This window comes from Amblyomma americanum, chromosome 2 (genome assembly GCF_052857255.1).
Source record: "Amblyomma americanum isolate KBUSLIRL-KWMA chromosome 2, ASM5285725v1, whole genome shotgun sequence".
Lineage (NCBI taxonomy): Eukaryota > Metazoa > Arthropoda > Arachnida > Ixodida > Ixodidae > Amblyomma > Amblyomma americanum.
Genome location: NC_135498.1, coordinates 104,504,361 through 104,524,996, shown reverse-complemented (window position 1 = coordinate 104,524,996; position 20,636 = coordinate 104,504,361). Strand labels below are relative to the sequence as shown.

The 20,636-nt window shown below is 48.6% G+C and overlaps 1 protein-coding gene across 1 annotated transcript; it reads left to right on the top strand.

Moving 5' to 3' along the window:
• The first annotated feature begins 3,289 nt into the window (after positions 1–3,289).
• LOC144119958 (carcinine transporter-like) lies at positions 3,290–16,807 on the top strand. The gene is made up of 3 exons (XM_077652455.1): positions 3,290–3,667; positions 15,424–15,568; positions 15,654–16,807. Exons 1-3 carry the CDS (start codon positions 3,290–3,292, stop codon positions 16,805–16,807), a joined length of 1,677 nt encoding a protein of 558 aa, XP_077508581.1.
• Positions 16,808–20,636: the final 3,829 nt, after the last annotated feature.

The following is a 20,636-nucleotide window of genomic DNA, read 5'->3' as shown; positions in this document are numbered from 1 at the left end:
ATAACACTGTCAGCGGTGTAGTACGCCACAGTGCAGCTAAGAGATGCTAACTATAGTATGCAGTGAAGCTCCGCCTATATTCATGACCACTACACGCTTTCCCATCTGCTATGCAGCAGCGAGCACCGCAGCGCGGGCGGGAAAAAGGTCGTAATGTGGAACGTGCCACTGAGTGACGAAGTGGTGGGCGTTGCCCCCTATGCAAGGAATCGGTATGATGTTCCCGATTCCCATGATAGAGAGCGCTTACCCACAACTAAGCTCACCGTGTTCAGCGCACGAGCACGGTAGACACTGAAAAAAACCGGCTGGCGCTACTTCGTCATTCAGCGGGATCTGCTAATTTTAATCAGTGGGTACTGGCGCTCCTGGGGATTATTGTGCAGAGACCGGCATGATGCTCGCCGGGGTCTCCACAAAATCTCGCTCTCAGCACAATCAACCACCAATATTCACTGAGCGTGCGATAGGCAACGTACTTGTGAAGTCCAAAACGCCCACTAGGTATCCCCAAATGTCCTTCCGACGATGATAATGCTCAATTTTAATCGCAACGGTAGCTTTGGCCAAAGAGCGTCATGGCACGATGTACTTTTCTTTACGTTAGGCAGAGTCAAAGACCTGTAAAGTCCCTCAGAAATTAGTTCTGTAGTACGCACTGTACAACGATAGCAACGAAAACACATCAGTAATGTTGTGCGCATGCTGGTGCTAGACATCAGACACGTTCTACGAATATTCCCGTTTTACCCCGTATTATAACCTTGCCATAAACGAAACAAAGGCCTTTCAACTTCTCATAACGCCCCTACTGCATGGTCAGGTTTTCTTCTTTACAGAGCTTGCTTTTCCATAATAAGCGGAAGGTGTAAAGAAGTAGTAGATTATTTCAGCAAAATGAAAGTACATAAACAACAACAACATGGCACAAGAAAAGTTGTGTGTGTGTGTGTGTGTGTGTGTGTGTGTGTGTGTGTGTGTGTGTGTGTGTGTGTGTGTGTGTGTGTGTGTGTGTGTGTGTGTGTGTGTGTGTGTGTGTGTGTGTGTGCGCGTGTGTGTGTGTGTATCTGCGTAGGTACCCGAGCTTAAAATCGTCCTTACGACGCCTGACATGAGTCACATGACTTCGCGACCTTCGCGTACGCTGCACGCCAAAGAACAGTTCCATTTTTCCGGAGCAGAAGTCTTTAAACATGGTTACGTAAGCGTCACGGTGGAAACACGGCACGATGTAACATCAATACATCAAGCCAGATATAAATCTACGGCCAGCCAGACAAGTTGAAAGCACAACGTTTGGTTGGTTTACTGTTCGCCAAGAGTTTTTTTGAGCGCAGATCGATTTCTGTAGTCATGCATGGAGCATGCGGGCTAAGTTCCTAAAAATTTCCTGGCAAATGATGCAAAGTATGTATTTCATTTATCTGCACTGCTAGGTCTACTAAATATCAATGTAATCTTTTATGCACATTACATCTGGACAAATACATTTTGATCATTCTGTTACGTGTAATGTATGTTTGTTTTTGACAGGAGTATTATGCTAGTATCCACCTAACAATAGGAGCATATATCAGACTCCTCTTAATAAAGTGTGGCAGCGCGCGAGGGCAAGCTGTGTCCTGTCTTGTAAGAGGCCAACTTTGGACCAACAATACGCGCTACTCTTCTTTTTCATTTGCTGTAAAGTGACGTCAGACAAGTAACAAATTCCTATGATGCATTGTACATGTCCAACATTCTGGGATGGTGATGATGAAAACGTTTATTTAAGGCCACAATGACAGATTAAGGGAAGTCTGATCGGGTCCCTAGTCCGGAGCACCGTTGGTAAAAGCCGCTGCTCGTGCTCTGGCGACGAGGGTTCGTTGTTCCTTGAGGTCCGAGCAGGACAGGGCCGCCTCCCAGTCCTCTTATGTTGGCTGATTTATGATGTCAATACTGCTCTTTTTCTGACAAGCCCATACCATATGGTATAAGTTTCCCTTCTGGCCACAAAATTTGCACTGTGCCGAAAAGGACTCGGGCTCAATGGCGTGAAGCGTAGCTGGATTATTAAACGACACAGTTTGTAGCCTTCGAAGGTGACATTATTCTGATTTACTAAGACCTTTAGCGGGATTCGGGAGTTTCTGCCTTTCAAGGCGCAAATGCTGTAGTGCCTCTGAATATGTTGTTAAAGGAGAGGGGGAGCCTGAATCAGTAAGGGAGGACGTAGAAGGATTCCAGGGAAGAAAAGCTCGGGCTGAAGCGTGTGCGCGCTCGTTTCCTTCGACTCCCTGGTGACCTGGTACCCATATTAGCTCCTTCCATGCAGCTGAAGTCCTCCACTGACTCAGAATTTTTCAGGCTAGCGGCGTGATTCTGCCACGCATATAGCTTCTATAAGCCGCCTGACAATCTGTGACTACGTATTTCGATGCGGAGTGCGTTCCGGCTAGGACTATCGCGATTTCTTCCATAGCTTGTGTATCATAACTACGACCTGCATTTGGTGCACCACTGAGATTGTTGACACCCCCTCTACCGACAACTTGTTGTTTTCATTCTCTCGTGTCACCCTTCCCACAGGCATTGTTCCTTGTTAAAACTTTTATAGCTTTTAAGATTTTATCGCTTTTATCCGGCCCTTTACACCGCCCCTGACGTTGACTCAACTGACAGCTTGCCTCGAGACTACATAATATGTGTGTGCATCTTTCGAATGAACATCAGGTGTAAGTCAGCGCCTGTGTTTTATGTTCTCTTCTTCGTCCTGGATTTGCGCTGTTCCTTTTTAAGTAAACAAATACAAGACTGCCGTCCGGTGACCTCCAGATATGCATATTGTTATAGCGGAATCTTGCAGTATACGAAAAAAGTGCGTTCATAAACGGTTTCCGGCTCAAAAATGTTTTTGTCCAGAATTGTTGGGTATGATTCTCTCTCAAGGCAGCGTACCAGAATATGATTCTTTTCTGACGGGAAAGAACTGATTGCAAAATACGATTTTTTAAACAAATGTTCCGTGAGAGCGCATGATATATTTGCTATTTTACTTCTATACTAATCTCGCTGGTTATGACTGTTTTGGGGTGCGTAAAGCTGCAGCACTGTTTGGAGCTCGACCACCCGGTCACTTCGGGTATGGACGCCGCTGAAAAGAGAAGAATAGCCCACCTCTCGCGCCGGCTCGTGCTTCGTGCTCTCTGAGAAGGCAACCCTGCCATCGCTTTTGAGGCAACTACCACGCAACCCTGAACACTTGCGTTGCGACAAACTCGCTCCTTCACCGAGGCAATCGAGCGGAATGGACGCCAGCTCCTGCGCCCCCAGTAGCTATGCTAGCTCGACAAAGCGGGCGAGACAGGGCAGCATCGCCATCGAAGACAGCCTCCTCGACGGCTTCGTGACCCAGTATTCGTTGGCCGGGATCCAGGAGAGCGTCTACATCGTACTGGGCCACGGCGCCTACCAGCGCCGGTTCCTGACGTGCGGCATCCTGTGCGTAGCTGCGCCGCTCTTTCAGTTCATGGCGTACCAGCTCATCGGCCGACCCGTGGACCACTGGTGCCGACCGCCCAAAGGCTTGGCCCACTTGTCTGCCGAGGCCTGGAAGAACTTGTCCATTCCGGTCGAGGCTGACGGCAGCTTCAGCCAGTGCACCATGTACGACCCATCGGAGCTGGTAAGCACCTGGTCCCACGGCGTTGTCTATCCCGCTCAGGTGTAACAGCGTTTATTGGGCACGACCAATGATATGGACGCTAGCTTCATTGAGTGCGCATATTTTGACGAGAGAGCGTTAAAGGCAGAAAATTCGGTGTCGGCGTTGAGCGAAAAGTCACGGGCATGGCTCTGGCAGGTGGTCCCCAGAGGGCAACCTAGGAGCCAGGTGGGCCACTTATGTCACGTGAACTTGAGGCGTCCCCGCAACTTATTTATTTATTTGGGACGCTAAATGTGCCGCACGGCATAAAACGTGATATCATTAACGGACGTTATAATACGTTACAAAAAGGCATGAAGTCCGGTTATGTATATAAAGTCACATAATCTTCGGGCGTAAATGTTTTTCGTTAGCCACAAGTGAAAATCGGGGTCATTTGTTTTAAGACAAGCCTGCCTCTTGAAGAACACGAGTGCGCACCAGCGAAGTTGCTGGGCATGTCCACAATAGGGGGTGGACAGTGGTGTCGGAAGCGGGTGATTCGCAGTGAGGGCATTTTTCCGGCGCAGGAATCTTCTCACTTTGCCACTGGTTGCGAACTGCAGGCGTAAGGGCCACTCCGACCTGCAGCAGCCTCAGCGAGACCTCCTCCACCCGTGATAGGTTGGGGGGAAGGGGGTAGGCACACGGGGGAATAAGAGCACGTGTACGGTACCTGAGGTAGGCTGAAGATGTGAAATGTGTCAGAAGGGGATCTAGTGGCAAAGAGGGAGGGGGAGTTTTTGGAACGTCCATTAAACGAGAAATCATGTCAGGTGCGATGCTATCGACATCTGTGCGCGCTTGAACCCAGTGTATGAGTATGGGCACCGGGTAAGATTTACAAGCAGCATGTATGGCCTGGGAAACCGGAAGGGTACTACGGACTTTCCTTAGATGCTTCAGAGCTTCTTGTGAATGGGTAAATAGGTGCACTTGGTTATAAGAAGGGTCGTCAGGTAATGCTTTTATGGCATTTAAAATCGCTTGCAGCTCCAAGGGAAGATATGATGAAATGTTAGTGCAGTAGGTTTGGCGGTTGTAGAGTTGTGGGTGTGTCGGACTTATAAAAGCAGTTGATCCCCCCGTTGGGGTTATGACGACATCTGCTTAAAGGATACAGGCATCATGCTGCGTAGAAAAAGCTGGTGGTAACGGCGGAGAGGAGAACTCCGACTGCCTATGACGAGCAGTCTTGTTCGATGTAATGTGACAGCAGTCTATGGAGGTGGTTGAGGCTCGAACATCGGACGAAGAGAAACTTTCCGTGCTCTATAGGTTTGCGGCTGGGTAATTAAATCTTCCAGTGTGTTGAGCTGCGCCTACTCCTGCAGCAGACAAATAGGAGTTGCTCGGGGTAGGCCAGTAATGACTCGAATGGCTTCGTGGTTGAGTGCTTCAAGTGTAGGCCAGTGTCGTTTCGTAAGTTGTTGAAACTGAGCCTGGTATAGGAGCCGAGGTTGAAAGACAGCACGAACAAGTCGACGAGCTGTATCGGAGCGGGCACCTCCACAGCGATTGGCTATTCTGCGATTGAGGCCAAGTGTGTTTATAGCACTCTTGCGCATAGCTGATAACCAAGCCGTGTATTTGCCTGAGGCATGTACGTGCAGGCCCAAAACATTGGTATGTTCCACTTCAGGAAGTGGTGCATTGTCAGTAGTGAGCACGAACCGAGTGGCTTTGAAAATACGGCGGCCAGCTTTATTGCCCACATGGACATCGCAGGATTTGGAGAGGTTGAGGGAGAGGCTAGTGTTGGCAAGAAAGTAGTGAATAAGATTGAAGGCATGTTGCAGGGAGTCTTGCTGAACCTGAGCTGAGCGGTTTGTGGACCAGAGAGTGATGTCGTCTGCATATGCTAGAACATGAACATTAGGAAGGGTGGAAAGACTGTGTATGAGAGGAATGATTGCGATGTTAAACAGAGTTGGGCTAAAACTGAGCCCTGGGGTACTCCGCGATTAGAAATGAAGTGTCCTGTAGGTTTACCATTAACGCGGATAGCAAATGTCCGTTGTGAAAGAAAAGCATGAATTGCCCGACATAGCTGCAAGAGCATGCCAAGTGATGACATAGTGTTGAGAATGACTTCGTGGAGAATGTTGTTGTAGGCCTTCGTGATATCTGTTGCTACGACTGTGCGAACGAGACGGGTGTAAGGTGAGCAACGTATCAAGTCGTTGGCCAAGCGGTCAAGACCATCCTCAGCTCCATATCCTGGTCGGAAAGCAATTTGGGAAGATATTTCCGATGATGGTCGAACCACCAGGAGAGTCGAGTGGCAAGCAGTTTTTCATACAGCTTACAAAGAGTCGGGTTAAGAGAAATCGGTCGTAGGGCCCCAAAAGTTGTGGGTGATTTTCCGGGCTTTGGTATCGGAACTATCACTGAATGTTTCCAATCGGGTGGCATTTCACTGGATGTCCAGGTTTCGTTAAAAATTCTGAGAAGTGAAGTCAATGCTTCACCGTCCACATTCCGGAATAGGGCATAAGGTACACCGTCATGGCCAGGTGCAGTGTTAGGGCGGATGTCTTCAATGGCGGCTATAAGCTCATCCATGGTGAACGGGCATGTGATCATATCCTCTGGCTCATATTTAGGACTGACTGGAACAGGTCCAGGTGAGCAGTCATAATTCGGAAAGAACTGAAGGGCAGCTTGCGAAGCAAATTCATTTGGAGAAAGACGAAGGACAAGGCGAATACTCTCGGCGTAGTCTTTGGCGGATCATTTGCGTTCCATGGAATGAAATACACGCCACAAGTGGCGATTGCCGACAGGAATACTGAGTTGAGAACACCACTCTGTCCAGCGCTTGTGCATAAGGCGTTTAGAATACCGGCGGGCTTTAGCGGTGACTCTATGAAGTTCCGTTTGTGCATTCTGGTCTGACGGATGCTGAGTGACGTATACACCCAGCTGCTTGCGCCTTGCCCAAAGATTAAGGAGGTGAAAGTCAGGTTTTGGTTGGTCTTCATTGATAGTGGAAGAAATTGTGTTCTGAGTTAAGACAAGCATGAATATAGAAAGGGCTGAGGCAGGATTTATTGAAACGAGGCGACCATCCGTGTGAAGACTGTCCCAAGAAGTGACATGGGTCTTGCGGCAAATTTTATGTAATATATTTCAGGCAAAGTCAATTAGAATAGGGGAGCGATCACTGCTCCAGGTGTCTGCTCCGCAAGACGAGTGAGGACTGCCGGGACCCAGCCACCACGTAAGGTCCGGAGTTGATGGAGGAGCACGTGGGGGGGTATAATTAGATGAGTTGTTCAGAAGTGTAAATGACTGGTCGAAAAACGTGTTGTAAATCTGATCTCCACGTTTAGAGTTATGAGTGTGTCCCCAGGCTCTATGTGGTCCATTAAAATCTCCTCCAACTAGAATGGGTACACCTGGGTAAGAGGTGCGCAGATGTATACGCCATCCAAAGTTCTGTACAGAGCGAAAGGGAGGATTGTTGGGCCAGTTGGTTTTCAGTCTTGAATCAGTACACAGGTTTGGGGCCGACCATAAAAACAGACCAATAAAACTGGAGTGCGTTACGGCTTAGTGATAATGGCAATTACTTCTTGACGGGTATCGCACCAACGAGAGGAGAAGAAGCAGCAGCAACAGAAGAAGCAACAGCAGCAGAAGCAGAAGGACAAGCAGGATAGGTCGACGGGAGAATGTGGTTTCGAACAATGAACATACATAGCTGCTTTACCAGGAGCAAGACCACTGCGGTGGTCGGGAATTCATGGATTGTGATATGCACAATTACCAGAGAGAGGAAGGATGGCATTATGCTCCTGGAGAGGGCAAGCCCAGGCAGAGAGTTTGCCTTCTTGAATACGCAGGTTCAATTCAGGGAGCATATTAGTAAGACCCCGACAGTTCCATTGTACGACATGGGAAGTAGCGTTAGTGGCCATTCGATTGCAAAACAGATGCAATCATCTGAGGGAGTTGCTGCAACGGATAATCAGGGATGACATTGAAGATTTAGTTACAGATTGCTCGCATTGTTCATATTTTGAGCCTGAACGATTGTGCACATTGGATAAAGGAGGCACTTGGCAAACAGGCTGAACTGGCGGTAGATGTGAACGTTGTAGTAAGAGAGCGACGTCGGCAAAGCTGATCAAGTTGTTGGCGAACGTTGGCGATCGCGTCATCAATTGCAGAGATCTCATCAGTCATAGAGGAGATTGTCTCATGAAATTCATCTTCTTTTTTCCGTTGGGTGGGAACCTGGCTTTAAAACAGAGGCATATGAAGGGCGGATACTAGAAGGTGAAAGCAGAGATGCTGGCAGTTTTTCAGTGTCATCCTCATCTGTCTCTGTCAACAGAGCAGCAAAACGGTTGGAGATCTTGACTCCTGCCTGAGCAGGCGAAGCCACCGGACGACGTTTCTTTCGAGGGCATTTAGAATAAGTGATGTCGTAGTCGTTTGCCTTACAAAATGGGCACCTGAATGAGGGAAGACCGTCTTCTGGTGCTTTGGGCAGAGTGTCTTGGGATGCAGGGCACAAATTTTGATGTGACCTTGTCGCAGGCACCGATAACAGAATACAGGTGCAGGATGGAAAGGCTTCGGACGAACGATTCGTCCATTGTAGAAGAATCGGGTGGGAAGTTCTAACGGCCCCACAAGCAGGAGAAGAAATGTGCCTCGGTTGCCTAGTCGGCGGGCATTAAGCACTGAGTGAGTGTCGGAGTAGAGATCCGTCATCACTTCCTTCAGAGGCGCATTAGGTTCCAGGTCGTAAATGACACATCTTTGCAAGCCGGGTCCAGATGCTAGATAGGCCTGCACAGGTACATACTGTGACTCTTTGAAAATTGGAAAGAATCCAACCTGGCGCAAGTAAAACCACACACACAAAGGAAAGACAAGGAGACAACGGACAGGCACCCCTTGTCTCCTTGTCTTTCCTTTGTGTGTGTGGTTTTACTTGCGCCAGGTTGGATTCTTTCCAAGTTTCAAAGATGCTTAACCAACTTGCCCAACAACATGCCTTACTGAGATACTGTGACTCGCTGATATATAATTTGTAAATGTCACAGATATTTTCAGCATCGGCAAGTGAGGCTACTTTGACATTGTTGGAATTGAAGGGACGGTGGTAAATAAAACCGTGGTACCCTGAGATGCCTAGTGCACGGTCAATGAACTGCTGCACCGACCTTGAACGAACTGATGTTATGCCGTATTGCAAGGTAGGCTTTATGTGCACTCGGAAGAAGCGATCAAGTTCAGGGAGTGGATATTTTGACGGTGTCGTCTTTGAAGGGGCAAGATCGGTTGGAGTGGTCTTAACCGGTATTTTTCGAAGCCGGTTCAATGCTGTGATCAGAAACAGTCCGAACAGTCATCAGAAACAGTCCGCGACTTGCCCACCGGATAGTGAGAAAACTGCGCGCCGTGGTAGGTGCCAGTTAAATTAAAGATTGGTCGCTCGGAAAGAGCAACCTGCATGGGCCGCACAAGGCCCATCTCTGAGAGCACCTGCCATAGCGCGCGGGCACTGGCACATCGCTTAACCACTGCGCCACTGCGCAAGGAATTGTATGATGGTTCCAAGGGATCTATGACTGTAGAGTAGAGAAGGAACAATTCTGCATATATGGGAATTAACCCAAATATGCTATCGCGTCATAAACTTATAAGGCGAAGCTTAAGTGTCCCCTTCAGTTTTCGTTCAGCATTTGAAGTTATCGAGCTTGAATTAGATACGATGGCTGCGGTTTGGCCACAAGCGGCTCGACCTGGCTCGCATTACTGCAATGGCATAAGTGGTCCCGTTCTCAAGAAAAGCCGGCGTCCGTCCGCGTCACGAAAGAGCAAGCGGCAACTTGACCACTACCCGCCTCGGTGGCTCAGTGGTTACGGCGCTCGGCTACTGATCCGGAGTACCCGGGTTCGAACCCGACCGCGGCGGCCGCGTTTCGATGGAGGCGAAACGCCCGTGTGCTGTGCGATGTCAATTCACGTCAAAGACCCCCAGGTGGTCGAAATTATACCGGAGCCCTCCACTACGGCACCTCTTTCTTCCTTTCTTCTTTCACTCCCTCCTTTAAACCTTTTCTTACGGCGCGGTTCAAGTGTCCACCGATATGTGAGACAGATACTGCACCATTTCATTTCCCCCCGAACCAATTTCATTTCAACTTGCTCAATAGACTGTTCAGTGAAGTTCAGTGCAATTTCCACCTGCCGACCTTGATACTGCGCTGCCCGAACAACTATCTGTGCACAAATTAGCCTCACGGCAGCTCGGAAAGAGCAACCTAGGTCTCACCAGCCGCACCGGTGGCTGTAATTGGAACAGCCGACTGTCGGGGCAGTGACGCATCGCTTATTAACCGCTGCACCACTGCGCAATTAGTGGTATGAGGACTCCCGGGATCTGTGAATTTATGAACGAGAAGGCGTGCACTAGCACGGTAGAGATCTCTAGTGCTTTCGCTTTGTACTCTTAAGGTATACCTTAAGCTTAGTCCATTTTTTTTCGGCTGCACCATGTACTACATGATGACAGTTTGGTATTGTAGGATTTTTGACGTAAGCAGACTTAAGTGCCCCTTGTAGTTTTTTTACTAGTAACAGGCACTTGTGCATGAAAACCTTGTTTGCGGTGCAACCCTAGCTAAGTATTCATGGCACCCTGGCATCAGCAAAGACAAAGTATTCATTGCATGCAGGTAATTGAAGAAGGATATTTTCGCATGGTCATAGGCGCCGACTGCAGAAGGGAGGGGTGGTTGTGCCCCCCCCCCCCCCCACCCCGCTAGGACACTGAGCGATGGGGTCGGGGGCAGTAACTGTGTCACACATAAATACCTTGTTAGTTGCTAAAGGATGTAAAGTTGGCGGTATAAACATTTCATCATAATCATCATCATCATCATCAGCCAGACTACGCCCACTGCAGGAGAAAGGCCTCTCCCATATCTCTACAATTAACCCTGTCCTGTGCCAGCTGCACCCACCATATCCCTGCAAACGTCTTAACCTCATCCGCCCACCTTACTTTCTGCTCACTCCTGCAACGCTTCCCTTCCATTGGAATCCAGTCTGTTACCCTTAACGGGCATCGCTTATCTAGCCTTCGCATTAAATACGCTGCCCAAGCTCATTTCTTGTTGGAATAAACCTTTACTAACCCGGTAAGCAAGTGCCAGGCACTAACCTCATCAGCAACACTCAGTATCAAGGACGAACTTTTTTCATGCGTAAGAATTATCTGGCGCATGCTTGGCTTTATCAGAAAATGTTAACAGAAAGTGTGGACACTTAACGGAGGCTACCTGAGCTACTCGGTAAATCGTGTAAGCTGGGCTGTTCGGAGAAGCGCCGCGCAAGCGGCATCCAGTACAGTGGCGCATCTCTTAACCGCAGCGCCACTGCGCTGGTAGAGAGAGGTATGAGGACTCGCCGCCACCTGTGAATGTCAAGTAGAAAATGGCCAATTCTGGATACATGGGCATTAACCCACGGAACTCGGAATGGTGTGCAGCTTAGTGGCCAACGGGAATTACATCACACAAACGCACAAACCACAAACGCAACAATGCTTTTGCATCCATACGACGTAAGCAGACTTAAGTGCCCCCTGTAGTTTTTTTACTAGTAACAGGCACTTGTGCATGCAAACTTTGCTGCACAACCCTAGCTATGTATGCATGGCAGCCTGGCACAAGCAAAGGCCCCCCCCCCCCCCCCCCCCCCCCCCGCCCGAACACAGAGCGATGGGGTCGGGGGCAGCATGTCTTCTTCTACGGACTCGCACATTTACACGGGCGACGGGAAGTCGCCGAGGGCAATGTCGCTGTTTCCAGCCGCACGCTTCATGACAGAAACTTCTACTAACATGATCTGAAGATACCATGTCACGCACACTATATATGCACGGCCTGAGCGATCACGATATCTTGCATTTCACATTCGATTTATCGTATGCAGCGTAGTCAAAACGCTCCAAGACCATTAGCGACTATAACAAAGATCATTTAGTAGCCCTTAATAGCTGGGATCCTTTTTAGATATTTTCTAACGAGGTTATCTCGAGCGCTAAGTAGAGACAAACCGGTGCATGTACCGAAGCAAAGTGCCTTATCTGATTCATCGTCTTATCCTATTCGTCGTGTGTATTCCAATAGCCATGCTCCATCGTATAACTGATATTTAAACGGTTTTCTAACAAAAACAAAATTCTTTTTCGAACTGCTAAATATTCATTAAAACCTGCCCATTAGGGAACATACAAAACAGCTTCTTTAAAACATTAACAAGGACAGAGGTCAACTATATCCACCTTCTTTAAAGTAACCCTACTGAACATCCTAAAGACTGGAAACACCAACAAAGTGTCGTTATTGCACCCACCGGCGAACCTCCTCCCGCCCACCTCTGTGCTACTGCACTAAATGATACTTTCGTTAAGTCGTTTCCTTCTTCATCCAATGTTGCCCAACGTCCCGATATCCAGCTGTGCGATAATTTCGCGATGGATCCCACCATGCTCGACTTGCAAGGCATCATACCGATAATCAATTTGAAACTACCATCTTCTAGCGGAATTGATGGTATAAATGGCCGATTTATACAGAATGCTAAAAAGTATAGTTTTATCATCATGAAATGCATATTCTCAGGATCGTATCATCATGATGTACTACTGAAGACTGGGAGACTGAATAGAAGCCGGAGATACAAAATCCATATCTTTGCGATCAACAGCGTGCAAAATAATGGTACATATATTTAGACATCTTGTTAATTTTCTGGACGATAACAATTTCTTTTCTGTAACAGAGCATGGCTTTCGAAAGTTTTTTTCTTGTCACATTCAACCACTTTCCTTCACTTACGACTTGCACTTCTATATGGACTCCGCTTTTTCATCTGACTGCATACTTCATTATTCTGCTAAAGCATTCGATAAAGTTAATAGCTCACTGCTATTACGTAGATTAAGTGTCCTGAACATTGATTAACTGGATCCGTGGATTTCCTTGTTCTGTTGAATTTGTCAGCATTAATAACGCTGATTCCTCTACTGTGCCACTTGGTTCTGGGGTTTCTCAAAGATTAGTACTTGGCCCCCTTATCTTTTGTAGCGATTGCTACATCACGCTAGCACTTCGAGACTTCAGCGTGGGGCCCCTTGAGCTGCGGTGGCCGCCCTTGAGCTCCGTGGCGGCGCCGTGGCTGGTCACGTGGTACAGAGCAACTGCCGGCGAAACCGAGTGGGGGGGGGGGATATATGGAGAGGGGGCGAGGGAGTGAATCCACGTCCGGAGACGAAGATGAAGAAAGAACGCCCAGTCGAAACGGAGCGGCGAAAGACTGATTTTGCAATACCACTGAGCGAGTTCCACTCGGCCAGCTGTAGCTATCGCGTCACTCCAGGTTTAACCAGAGCTAGACGACAGCCATTTTTATCTTCTTTATTGATGAGAAATGCCGTTCCCCTCTGTAATGTACTATGTGTCCTGAAAGTAAAATAAATATCTCTTGCCAAGGAGCACGCCTGGAGGAATGAGGAGAGCGATGAAAAAAAGAGGGTGCTAACTAGGTCCCAGCACCCCCGGGCAGATTAAAAACTCTGCGCCTATGCGCATGGTACTGTTTTAAATGACGGCCCTGGTACTTAACAAAAAAACTTAGTAAACTATTCGTCGCAAGTGTTGCTATCCCTTAGCTCAGTGTGTTTTAGTGGTACATTAATTTTGTATTATCCGAAAAATAAATTTGATCAGTGCCCGACAACAATGTGCTGCCAACGGCGTGCATGGCACAGCACCCATTCTTAGTCTTACATCGGTGGTAGTGTAGAAAGCATGTGGCAATGAAATCAGGCCAGCAGCCTCAGTTTTGGTCCAGTGGCAGTTACCGGCTGCGAGCATAGATACTACCCTTAATTATGAACCTACGAATGCAGAAAAGGTAAACATACCGAAGCGCGTGACGATGAAATTATATTTGACTGGAAAAGCACTTTATGTATACCAATGCCTGGGTTATTTACCTTCAGTAACTTTTATCCGTTAAACTATTACTAACACAGTTGTAACGAGCAACCAGATATAGTAAAAGGCGGTAAGTGTCGATTTTTACTAACCCTACTTTTTAGAGCGCTGTAAATACTAACAATTAAGGTAGTAACAAGCAGTGTTATAGTAACACCAGTGCTTGGTTACCTAACCAAAACCCCTTTTTTACGAAGTATGTGGTGGTGGACTCCGGGTTGATTTCTACAGCCTGTGGTTTTAACAGCGGCACTGATATCGTACTGCTCACGAGCATACTTCCATGTCGCCTCGATCGAAATGGGGCCGCCGCGGTCGGCATTCGATCCAGCGACCTTCGTCTCACCAGCCGAACGCTAAGTCCACTGGGTGACCGTAGTGAGTCAATGGCAGACCACCAGCAAAGAACAATATTATCTATTTGCAATCACATTTAGTAGCCTGCCATCTAGGCAAGGAAGAAAGTGAAAGAAAAGAAAATGGACACCGTTGGTTGGGCAAACACATCGGTTCCACATTATCAGCAGAGCGTAGACTCAGATACTCACTATAGTTCAATAATTATGGTCTCTATACGCATTCCTCAATTTTGGTGGCAGTTCATTCGCTTAACGAGCTCCCTCACCCGTCCAAACTCTTCAGCTCATTCCATCCGTTCGGTAGATTTTAGCCATGACAAACTTGAAGCAAAGTAACAAGCCTATCGGCTCTCGCGTTTCAGCGAGAAAAAAAAAATCTTCCCTCGTTAGCAGCCAAGAGTGAGGAATCCTGGTTCTCCACAAAACTTCACGAGCGTCCATGGATTATAGCAAACTTGGGAGACGAAGCGAACAAGCAGGACACTGGCCGTCCACGGGTATCTGCTAATGCTTATCCTTCGTTTTCCGGCAGTGGCACGTTAAGGGAAATCAGAGGTTAGGCGTTAAGGGAGGCAACACAAGTATTTGCCACCTAGCCGGCACTGTGCAACGCGGCGCCCCTTGAAACTCCTGAACAAAAGAGCAACAGCACACACGCAATATTCCACTTGCAGTTACAGGCGTGCACAGGTACCACGTCTAGCTCCCGGCCAGAGCCAGGGTTCGTTCACGCTCTTGGAGTAACTTTTTTTTTTCGGACACAGTCTTGGTACATCGCTCGAAGTAAGTCCACCAGGAAAGGGCTGAGGAGGCTTCATCATTTAAAAAAAATTGGATAGAACCCTTAAGCTCAGCCTTAAACGAATGATGCGATAGCGCAGTGGGCTAATTCTGATGTATTCAGAAGGCCATTCTCTACTTTACATTCATAGATCCCTGGGAATCCTCATGCACTTCTTGGCGCAGGGGTCCAGCGGTTAAGCGATGTGCCAGTGCCCTACTTTGACAGGTACTCCCAGAGGTGGGCATTCTGCGGCCCATGCGGGTTGCTCTTTCCGAGCGACCGATCATTAATTTACTGCCACCTGCCACGGTGGAGTCTGCTCACTATCCGGTGGACAGGTTGTGATGATGCTGCAAGGTCAGTGACCTAGGTGGGCCACCTGGCTTCTACAGGTTGGTCTCTGGAGACCACCTGCCAGAGCCACGCCCGTAATTTTTCACTCACCACGCCGACACCGAATTTTCTGGAGAACGGAGACTTTAACGCTATCGCCTTAATAATTCTGATCCTAAAAAAGTGCTGTTTCCAAATGTGACATTCTTGAGCGTTTTTCGCGAACCGCAGGATAGCCTCCTGGAAAACAGGACAGCCGTGCCTTGCCACAAATGGGACTACGACACCGCCGACAAGAGGGACAGCATCGTGAGCCTATTCGACCTCGTGTGCGAGCGGCGGCGCCTGTACGACTTGTCCTCCCCACGCATACGTCGTGGGCTACGCATTCTTGGCGCCCGTGGCTGGCTTCGGGCCCGTCCTGCTGGCCTGCGCCTTCGTAATGCTCTTCTCCTCCGTAGCCACCAGCGTGGCTGCCACGTACGCTTCCTTAGTCGTCACCCGCATCGTGGCCGTATCGGCTGGCTCCGCCACATACATCCTCACCTTCATCCTGCTTCACGAGGTGACCGGGAACGCGTGGCGCTCGCTCTTCACTCTGCTCCACACTGCCGTGGCGGCCACCGTGGTGCCGCCGCTAGTGCACGCCGTTTCGCTGCTGGAACCGCGCTGGCTGCTCGCCCAGGGACTGCTCCTCGTTCCGACGGCCATGAGCGCCACCTGGTGCTGCCTGCAGGAAGAGTCTCCCGCGTGCCTCCTCACCACGGGTAACATACGCGACGCCGAAGTGGCCATCCTGACAGCGGCCCAGCTCAACGGCGGGGGCATGAAAAAGTTCAAGGTGACCCTCAAGGTTATCATGACCCAGTTGGGGAAGATAGACCGCAGCCACTCATCCGCGGCCTCCACATCCGCAGCGGAGGGCATCATCGAAACGGTAAAGATGCGCCGTCGTGCGGTGTCTGTCTTCATCGCCAGGTTTACGCTGAGCGCCCTCTACTTTGGCGTCTTGGTTAGGGACAGAGCGACGGCTCTCCGCTGGCATGTGGCGCACGTCTTCCTTTCGACTGCCTACTACGCGGCCACCTACTGGGCCATGACCAAGTGGGGCTTGCGCGACACGCTGGCCGCGCTGCTCGCCGTCGTGCACAGCTGCGCCTTGGCCGAGGCGGCGGTGATCAGCAGGGACTACAACCCGGCCATCCCCTTCGTACACGCAGGCATGAAGGTTGCTGTGTCGGCTGCGCTGGGCGTGGCCCTGTGCTACGTGGGAGACATCTTCCCCACCCATATTCGAAGCATCGGCGTGAGCCTGTCCATTTCCTTCGGTGGTGCCGGAACGCTGTCCAGCGTCTCCCTCCACACGCTCGCCGGGCGGAACGCGAACGCCGCCTTCAGCATGTTCGCGGCATTCACGACCCTGCTGAGCATCGGGGTCGTCCACTGGCTGCCCGAAGTGTTCACCGAGAAGCCCAAGAAAGCTCCCCCGATTCGAGCTATGACCGAAATGGAGCGGAAGGAGGAGCTCAAAAAGTCGCTCTCGTTTTTCGCGGCGCGGAAAAAGGAAAAACCCCACAAGCGACAACCGAGGTTGACCAATGCATCGGCCCCATGATGGCCTGTGCACACTTGAGTATGGGCGACGTATTAAACCGAGATAAAAACAATGTATAAACCACTTTTCTAAGTTAGCAGGGAAAAAACAGCGGCCCCAAGGTGATCATGAAATTTTAATCTATATCCGACTTTGACGAAAGGATGAACTCGCCATAGATATTTGCGCAATAATAAAAGATCTAGCCAAAAATGTTGAACTTGGAACTGCTGACTCTGTGCTTTAGCGTGGTTGCAGCTTATTTACTATGCAGCGAGCTTTGTCTCAAGCAAATGCAAAAACTGTTCAGCGCCGTTTGTGATCGTCGCCGCTAGAGCATATAGCGTACGTAGCTCGAACCAGCAATGCTGCACGTTTGTCAGCCAATACTACGTCGACTGGCAACAAGTTGCCAGAAAAATAGCATATTTACAGCAGTACGTCTGTTCGATTGCTGCTTCTGTGTTGGTTTGCCTTGTATTTCTTGCCGGAGCACCACTTAGCGCTATGAGAGAGTAAGAGACTATTATTTTGTTTGATTTCCACTATAGACTTTTTTAGTACATATATGCTTAAGTATTCGACCGAAACGTTCGCTTCTCTATATGAAATGTGCGGCGGGAATGCGCTGAATAGTCACTCTTTCTAGAGGCGCCAAAGACATGGAAAGATTCGTTTGTCTACTAGTGTGTTTGGCACGAACTTCTACGATGTCCGCGACGCTGACCCAGTCGTAATTGCGTCAAACTCTGTTTAATAGTGTGTCCCATTGATATCTGCGTCTGTTCGTCGTGATATATGTGCGCTCCTTCAGGTCTCGTGCGTGTTCACCGGCAAGCCTATGCTTCATTCCAGAGAAATCTAGCTGCAAGCGTCGAGCTGAGAGATTTGTTATCCACTGATACTGGGTACGTTACTGGGCTATTGGTTGTTGGTTAAAAAAAGGGGATATGGCTCGTCCCGCGACCGTATCTGGCGGTCGGGTTAATTCGATCTCCTAAGGTTTGCACGTACTCCGGTGTTGTCGCCACGTGCTTGGTTTTGAGCGAGAGCACCACCCCTACAGTGAGCATACATGCGGGAATTTTAATGCAATCTAGTACTTAGCCACTTGACTGGGTGTGTCTTGCGTCGAGCACTTTATGTGACAGATGACTGGCTTGGTCCGTTCCAAGATCTATAACTTGTGGCGGACCAGCTCAGTGGTGGTAGTGTAAATGCCTTGTTTTCTTTCTTGTCAGCGTTTGAGACTATTTAATTTGAGGTGTCCGTAAAGAGGGAACTTATTCAAGACACACTGCAGTGTCAGTTAACCGAATGACGGAACACTAGTGTTCGAGTTATATAGCGCTCTTTTCATCGGTTCTTAGGTGCACTATGCTTTTGCACCAGATATGTTGAGGCTTCCGGTGTACCGATGGCAAGACCGGAAAGCGTAGACGTTTCCCATTTTCCGTCGTGCCAAACGCTCTTAGCGTTGCAAGCCAGAATTGTCTTCACCTGTTGTGTTATTTTACAGCGATAACTTTAGACTTACAGATTGGTTAACGACATTCCAGGGGTTGATTTTTTGTACTGGCGAGGTCCTCAAATTTGCTCCCTCCTCAATGAGACGCCAATGAAAACTTCTGAGCGAGCCACGTAGGCATAAGCTGTATACGAAAGAGCTGACGTGTGCACTTCATGCGCTTGCAAAGGTAAGCGTCAGCAAACATCCTCTTCAAATATTGCAGGAAACTGTAGTAAATAGTTGCCTATAAGAAACAGATGAGAGATCAAGTGCTATAATGCAGTAGACAACGACCAGCACCTGCAAGACCTATCTTGGGCCAATGAAACGTTTTATGCAAATGATTTCGTGTCGCCTTTTTATCGGATACGCACACCTTACATACAACACGAGTTCGTGAGATAAGGCATAATGGAGAAGAGCTCAATAATCTGTGATTCGCTGATGGCATTGACTTGCTGACTCACTCAGGAGATGAAATGGAAAGCATGGTCAATGTGTTAGACAGGCAGAGCAGAATGGTGGGTCTGAATATTAACATGTAGAAACCCAAAGTTATGCAAGCAAACAGCAGTTCACAATTGGCAGCGAGGTGCTGGTGGTTCAGGTTCTCTCAGATCACGAGTGGCAGTTTACCAATATCCCTCAAGAGGAAAGTATGCGACAGCGGTATTTTTCCAGTACTCACCTACGGGGCAGAGAAAGGTGGAGGCTAACAAAAAGGGTCCACCTCGAGCTAAACCATAACGCAGCGAGCTATGGAAAGAAAAATGATAGGTGTAACGTTAAGGGACCGGAAGCGGGCAGGGTGGGTGAGGGAATAAACGCGGGTTAATAACATCTTAGTCGAAATCGAGAGGAAGAAATAGGCTCTGGAAGGGCATGTAATGCGAAGGCAAGATAACCGCTAGCCCTTAAGAATAATGGAGTGAATTCCAAGAGAAGGCAAGAGTAGCAAGGGGCGGCAGAAGGGTAGGTGGGCGGAAGAGATTAAGAATTTTGAGGGCATGTGGTGGCATGTGCGCGCGGCTGGCAAAGGACAGGGTTAATTGGGTAAAGACATGGGAGAGGCCTTTGCCTTGCGGTGGGCGTAGTCACGCTGATGATAACCTTTGTGAAAGACGCGGAGACGTGGTCACAGTAAACACCACTGCATTTTTACGCACGAACCTTAAAAGGCAAAGAAAAAAGTAGTTACCTCTATTTTACTACACATTCGTTTCCACTATATTTTCTGTAAGAAGAAAATCACGTGTCTATTGGTTACTAAAAGCAGCAGATGTTGCAGCGCTGCATAGTTGGCGAGTTGCTATCGCATTTTGACAGAACGAAAGAAAGCAACTAAAAGAAGGAAAGTTATTGTTCGTGTGTTTCCTTTCTCCGATCTTTCGTTTTAATTGCGCTACTTTTTTTCGAGGAGATATTGCCAAAAAACGTAACTTTTCGAAAACGTTCACATCTTTTGGTACAATACGCAGGCATTTTTGACCCTCTTTGTGGCGCATCACACGCGCTTTGCGACTCATGCATCAGAAAACCCAACCCAGACTGATGCATCACAACACACCCCAGCATCACACAGGTCATACACTACACCCGGGACAACAGCTGGAAACGTGACCTGGAAATATTGAGCAACCGTGCTCACCCATTTCCTGTCTCAAATCTCATCACGAAATCACTATATTTTGCGGGTGAACTGGTTAACCGCGCTGCCCCACCTATAAAGCATATGCCACGAAACTCGCTAAGAGGGGCCCCGGCTTCAGCAATAGAAGCCCTGTTCCAATAAATTAGTAGTTTGCGGTCTCATATCGGGGCGAATGCAACGAACGCTATATGAAAGCGTTTTTGTTAAACTTAGGCTCACAATCGGTTGTTGCTGTAGCATTAGTGACATGGCACATACCCACGACGGGGGATTGGCCAGGGTTCAGTGAGGAGGACCAAAAGAAGCGGGTCAACTGGAGCTAAGCTGTTGCTGCAATCGAGCACAGTGGCTCCAAGAATTCGATTGGAAGACATTTATTTCGTCAGAAAAGGTAAAATGCCGATCATCGGTTCTAGGTGGATATCAGGATATTCTGTTTCTAGCAATAAAGTTCATATTACACAAGGGTAATGGCACAAAGGGGCGATTACGATGACTAATCCAGAGAAAGGATGTGGTCGCGTAACAAAGAGGCGACAAATTATCAGGAACCTTAATTGGTTATACGTACGAGGCACTTATCAGATTTTAGGAAAGAAGAAAGAGGACGTGCTCGCGCGCTCGTCCCCGTGACCTCGAGCTAACGCCATGCTCGCGCACTTGCCGTTTCCCTGGCGTTCTGAGAAGAC

Coding starts and splice junctions, on each gene's coding strand:
- LOC144119958 (XM_077652455.1), top strand. CDS start 3,290: ATGGACGCCAGCTCCTGCGCCCCCAGTAGCTATGCTAGCTCGACAAAG. Junction 3,668..15,423: donor TGTACGACCCATCGGAGCTG/GTAAGCACCTGG, acceptor CGCGAACCGCAG/GATAGCCTCCTGGAAAACAG. Junction 15,569..15,653: donor GTCCTCCCCACGCATACGTC/GTGGGCTACGCA, acceptor TCTCCTCCGTAG/CCACCAGCGTGGCTGCCACG.